Raw genomic sequence first — 6526 nt, forward strand, 5'->3', positions numbered from 1 at the left:
AATACTATGCTTAGATTTTGCGATGATGCTGGATAAGATTGCGATATGAAACCGTGAGGGCCTTGATGAGACACGGAGGCGTGGTGTCATACTGGTGGCATGATGGCGTGTAGTGGTGGCGGTGTCAGTAGTGTCAGGTGGGTCTCAGTGCCGCCAGTGCCAGAGGTGACGCCGCTGCTCTGCCCCCCGTGTGCCACAGTGCCCATCCCGCCGCCGCCGCCGCCGCCACGTGACCGCAACGCACCGCCGCCAGTGCCATGAGCCGCAGGACATGGCCGTGCAGAGGTGGTGCCGCTGACCCCAATGCCCTGCCCTGCCCTACTCTGTCCTGTCCTGCCCTGCCGTATTCTGCTCTGCCCTGCCCTGCCTTGGGGGACTTCACTGCGCGCCCAGCAAACCGTAGCAGAGGGGGAAAGGCACAGCTCGGGGCACATACCTTACACACAAATACTCACCCCATACCAAGAGGCCAGTGACCGTACAGTTAGTGAACACACAGTGACAACAACAGTGATAAGAGAGAAGAATTAATGACAGGACGAACGTTTGAAAAGAAATGAGAAAGAAACTTATAAAAGCACAACATAAAGCAAATATCACAAAAAAGGGACACCAAACAACGGAAACAATACTATAAGAGAAGTGACGCTAGAAAGGACAAAAAATTCAGCAAAAAATCATTGGCTACTTTACTTATCCTCGTGTGGTCGGTAGGCATCATGTAATCCTCCTTTCTACACACTCCGACATAAACCCAAATCAAAATAAATGCCCTGAGAGTGTCGGTGCAGTAACAATGGTTAGTGAAGGACATGGTGGTAGTCTGATCCTTCTAACCTAACCTAACCCGACCTGACCCGCTTAGTGCCACAGCCGCCATGACCTCGCCCCCAGCAGGCAGTTAGAGACCGCAGGAGTGACCCAGCGGCGTCACACTTCAGAGGGGTCACTGGAGCGTCAGGGTCTGGGAGTCCGGTCCGTAAGGAAGGCGAGGTCAGGGGACAGAGTCAGCAAGAAGTGCGGGGTCGGGAGGCAAGAGAGTAGGCAGGCGAGGAGTGCAGGGTCAGCAAGCGACGAGGCGAGAGTCTGTGTGTAGGCTCAGCAAGGTAGGGTCACCAGGAAGGGCAGTGTCAGCAGGCAAGGAGGACAGAGCAACCAGATAGGAGGGCAGGGTCAGCAAGCAAGGCAAATGCAGTAGTTAACAAGCTGGGGGATCAGCAGGCAGTTAGGAAGAAGGGCAGAGTCAACAGGGTCACCAAAGCAAGCCAGGTCAGCAGTGGGGGTCGTCCAGCACCACCATGATGCCAGAGCTCCGTGCCTGCCGCTACGACCCTCGGTACTCCGGCAGTGTGTCCCCGGAGGCACGCCCACATTCGGCCTCACCCACCTACGCCCACGCCCACGCCCACACCCGCGCTCACATGCCCTACGACCCCACCCACGACCATGCGCGACCCTCCTCCGCCGATCTAGCCGACCCTTTCATGACAAGTCCCGATCCGCTGGACGTGAAGAGCGAGGACGATAATTTTTTGGACGACGACGATGCGCACGTACCGCACGTTTTGGCGCCCTCTACGCACGTACCTGGCCACGCCCACGCCCGAACCTGCCTCCTGTGGGCGTGCAAGGCGTGCAAGAGGAAGAGCGTGACGGTGGACAGGCGGAAAGCAGCGACCATGCGCGAGCGACGCAGACTACGCAAGGTGAGACGCCCATAGACGCTGTCGGCAATTCAGTATGACGCCATATTGACTTTAATCCTTTCACACCGGTGACTAAATTTCTTTGTTTATTCTTGCGATTTCCTGGCCAATTTATTCTACTTATAAAAAAAATATATATATATATATTTATTATATTATATATATATATATATATATATATATATATATATATATATATATATTTATTATATTCTTTTTACTATGACTTGGCTTAAAAATGGTACCTCTCCATCTTCAAGGCTGAGTTGTAGCAATAAGTTAAAGCTAGAAGATGTTGCTAGTCACGAAGAAGTGCTCTGGAAAGGATGTAGAGCCGTAAGAATGTATTATTATCTATTTTTTTATCTATTGCCACTGAGCTACGTGAAATAAGCGGCAAAAGGACGAAAATCCGTAAAAGACTAAAATCTGGGCCAAGTAAAATGAGTATAATAATGTGAGGGTATAATGAAGGCTGTGTCTAAATTCCTCAGTTTGAAAAGTCTCACAAAAATTGCAAATAATCGACGGGTGGTAACAATAGCAGACTATGAAACGCATCGCCAAAGAGAGGGTGCTAAATGAAAAATAAAAAATAATAAATCCCTGTTGTAACTAGGGGAAAAAATATTCGCTTTTCTTGTTTTCCTTTTCTCATCATCATAAAAAAAAATACTACGCAAAGAAGATTAAATTAGTTTTTATGAAGGGCAAGAAAAAAGTGTACTAAATATTTACTCTCTTTAAATTAAATCATATGACGCCAAATGCTTCCTCTTAACCCCTAACAGTTGGGGGCAAAAGTTCTCCTCGTGTTTCACCTCTTCTGCCTCTCATTTTCCTCTGCTGGTTAATATTCCTAAGCTGGTAGAGGCTTGGTATGTTTCTCTACCGTAATATTTCACTTCTCCAACTCACTTTCCTCTGCTGGCTAATATTCTTAAGCTGAGACAGGCTTGGTATGTTTCCCAGCCGTAATATTTCACCTCTTCTCCCACTCACTTTCCTCTGCTGGCTAATATTCTTCAGCCAAGAGAGGCTTGGTAAGTTTCTCTGCCTTAATATTTCACCTCTTCTGCTTCTCACTTTCCTCTGCTGGCTAATACTCTTAAGCTGAGACAGGCTTGGTACGTCTCTGTGCCCTATTTCACCTCTTCTTCCTCTTCTTCTCACTTTCCTCCGCTGGTTACAATTCCTTAGCCAAGAGAGGCTTGCTATGTTTCTCTGCCCTAATATTCTCCTCTTCTCAATCCCTCTGCAACTAAATATTCCTAAGCTGCGAGAGGTCTGGGGTGTTTCTTTGCCCTAATATTCCACCTCTTCTACTTCTCATTCCCCTCCGCTGGCTAATATTCCTTAACCAAGAGCGGCTTGCTATGTTTCTCTGCCGTAATATCTCACCTCTCCTCAAATTCCAATCGATCTATTTATCTATTGGCAGACGCCTCAATCCCGTAAGGAGTGGCCACAAACAAATCGCCTCCATGTCGCCCTGTCCATTGCCACTTCACTGCTTTGCTCCCAACTCACAACCCCCTCTCTCATATACCTCTCCACTCCGTCCTTTCATCTCATCCTCGGCCTCCCCCTAACTCTTCCCCCCCTCCACCTCACTCGCACTCTCCTCGTTAGTCTCTCGCTCTCCATCCTCTTCCCATGGCCAAACCACCTCAGTGTATTTCTCCTAACGCTTTCTATCGCATCCACATCCACACCACAGCGCTCTTTTATTTCCTCATTTGTCAGTCTGTCTCTCCACGTAACTCCATATGCTCCTCTCAGATAACTCATATCTACTGCTCTCATTCTTGACTTGTGTCCTTCAAACAAGGTCCAAGCTTCACTTCCATACAATAGAGCTGGTATCACAATACTGTCATGCAACGACTTTTTTACTTCCATGCTCACTTCCCTGTTCCTTATCACTGCTTTAAAAAAACTAGCAACCTTTCTTCCCTGTTGTACCCTTTCAAGCACTTCACCCGCCAAACTTCCATCCTTATTCATCACACTACCCAAGTACTTAAACGCACTTAAATTTTCCACTTCCTCCTCAACCAACCTCACTATACATTCAGTGACTTCATTTCTCTCAAAGACCATAACTTTACTCATCCCTATATTCACCTTTAGATTCCGTTTCTTGCACACGCTCCTAAACTCATTCACCAAGCCTTGCAGTTCTCCTTCGTCTTCACTTAACAATACAGTATCATAATTATGCAGTACGGGGAGTTTCCAGACACTGTCCTCTCTCATTAGGGCCGCTCCAACATCCACTGCCCTACCTTGTATCTCTTTTATAACACCATCCAAATACAGATTGAACAATTCCTCGGCTACTTAATAATTATTACTGAGCTGAAAGAGGTTTGGCATGTTTGTTTGCCTTTATATTTCACGTCTTCTGCTTCTCACTTTCCTCCGCCGCCTAGTACTCCAAAGCTGAGAAATTTTGGTATGTTTCTTTGCCCTAATATTTCACCTCTTTACACTTTTCTCTGCTGGCTAATATTCTTAAGCTGAGGATGGCTTGCTATGTTTCTCTTCCCTAATATTTCACCTCTTCTCAAATTCCCCTGCTATTTAATATTCCTAAGCTGAGAGAGGCTTGGCACGTCTGTCTGCCCTAACATTTCACCTCTTCTACTTCTCGCTTTCCTCTACTGGCTAATTTTCCTAAGCTGCGAGACACTTAGGATAATTTCTCTGCCCATACTCGTAGATGCTTCTCTTTGCTATGCGTCAGGAAGGTAGGTGACGGACATGCCATAAATGTGAACGAGACGCAGTTTTATTCCGGATTATATTACCATGAGAGTGAAATGCTGATGATAGCCAGTGTCCTTCTACCTACAGGCTATCTCTTTTCCTCCCTGCAAAAATACATCTATCTATCTATCTATCTATTGCCTGACGCCATAATCCCGTAAGGGGTAGCCACAAACAAATCGCCTCCATATCACCCTGTTCCCCGCCATTTCACTGCCCTGCTCCCAGCTCACGCCCCCCTCTCTCATATACCTCTCCATCCATCCATCTCATCCTCGGCCTCCCCCTAACTTTCACCCCCGCTCCACCTCTCTCGCATATACTCTCCTCGTTAGTTTCTCACTCTCTATCCTCTCCACATGGCCAAACCACCACAATGTATTTCTCCTAACGCTTTCTATCACATCCACATCCACACCAAAACGCTCCTTCACTTCCTTATTTGGCAGTCTGTCTCTCCATGTGACTCCACATGCTCCTCTCAAATAACTCATTTCTACTGCTCTCACTCTTGTGTCCCTCAAAGAAGGTCCAAACTTCACTTCCATACGTTAGAGTTGGTATCACAATACTGTCACGTAGCCTAGTAGCTTTTTCACCTCCGTGCTCACTTCCTTGTTTCTTATCATTGCTTTCAAGGATCCAGCAACCTGTCTTCCCTGTTATACCCTACATACCAATATTAATTACGTGAAGAAAATGACTGTACCGTCCTCTGTGCATTGGCAGCTTATGAGTTTTTGGTGACAAGGAAGTTGAGAACATTGACATGGATAATTTTTTTCTTTCTTTTTTTGGGGGGTATCGGCAAAAATGGGTTTAAATGGATAACTACCGTATGAAGAATGGATGTGACATATTATCAAGTAATTAGAATGATTCCTGAACAATGTTGTGAATCAGTTTAGCCGTGAAAAAGGGTAAATAATAAGCAGTCTTAATCCTTGTGAAAAGATGGACAGTCTTCTAAATCGTACGTTGCTTATTTACGATGTCTGTTCAGTACGTACGCGGTGTGTGTGTGTGTGTGTGTGTGTGTGTGTGTGTGTGTGTGTGTGTGTGTGTGTGTGTGTGTGTGTGTGTGTGTGTGTGTGTGTGTGTGTGTGTGTGTGTGTGTGTGTGTGTGAGAGAGAGAGAGAGAGAGAGAGAGAGAGAGAGAGAGAGAGAGAGAGAGAGATTTCTGTTCCTGAACGCAATTTGTGATAATGCTATACAAGAATGAGCAACGCCAATGTTTTCACCTTCCTTATGGCATATACCTCGTTTTAGCAAGAGATCTCCTTCAACTGAATAAAATCGTCCTGATGTGGCGAGAATAAAATATAGAGGGGTTAGACTGGGCCTTTATCAACATCCCCTCTCAATAAATAAATAAACTAGAGGGGCACTCAGTGGAGCGCATCTCTCCGACAAGGGCAACGTAATTTCCAAACCACCCTTCACAATGGGTTAGGTTTTCTTATTACTGATTAGGGTTTCACACAAAAATGTTTTCCGGATCCAGAATCTGTAATACCATCCGGATCGGTCCCAAAAGTTAATCGATTGTTCCCCGGGACATGGGCTATCTACCCACCAAATCTGGGTCACATCTCTCTTTAAGTTTTTTAGTAATCCTGGTAACAAACTAACAAACTGACAACCACACAAACAGGGGTGAAAACATACTCTCCTTATAAATAAATTCTCTTCTACTGTCTGCTGAATAAAACTGTCTTGTGGTAACGAGGATAAATTAAAAGGACAAAAGTAAAGCCCGCTGGAATGAAGGGATTAGCCACTTCACCCCCGTAATGTGATTCTTTTTTTACCGCTTTATTTTTATCCGATCTTGCTGCCTCCAGACGATTTTATTCAGCTCAGAGACTCTTTGGAACTGGTGGGGTTAGATACGGCCTTCATTAACCTCTATCAGTGTATAAAATTCTATCCTATGCTGAGTTAAAATCGTTCGCAAAAGTAAGGATGTTATCTAAACAGGTGTGATAAATGAGGCGGGATGGTGGTGGTGGTGGTGGTAGCTGTAGTAGTATAGTTGTAGTAGTAGT

At 45.7% G+C, this 6526-nt stretch overlaps 1 protein-coding gene across 1 annotated transcript in view; it reads left to right on the forward strand.

Annotated features, from left to right (window-relative positions):
• The first annotated feature begins 1298 nt into the window (after nt 1-1298).
• The window catches only part of nau (myogenic-determination protein nautilus), a 68085-nt gene continuing 62857 nt past the window's right edge, over nt 1299-6526 (forward strand). Inside the window, exon 1 of the mRNA XM_080271234.1 lies at nt 1299-1706. Coding sequence (XP_080127360.1) covers nt 1299-1706 — 408 coding nt within the window. The remainder of the gene's footprint in view (nt 1707-6526) is intronic.

The sequence above is a fragment of the Coenobita brevimanus genome, chromosome 45, assembly GCF_032717465.1.
Source record: "Coenobita brevimanus isolate Jiangsu-jjx chromosome 45, ASM3271746v2, whole genome shotgun sequence".
NCBI lineage: Eukaryota > Metazoa > Arthropoda > Malacostraca > Decapoda > Coenobitidae > Coenobita > Coenobita brevimanus.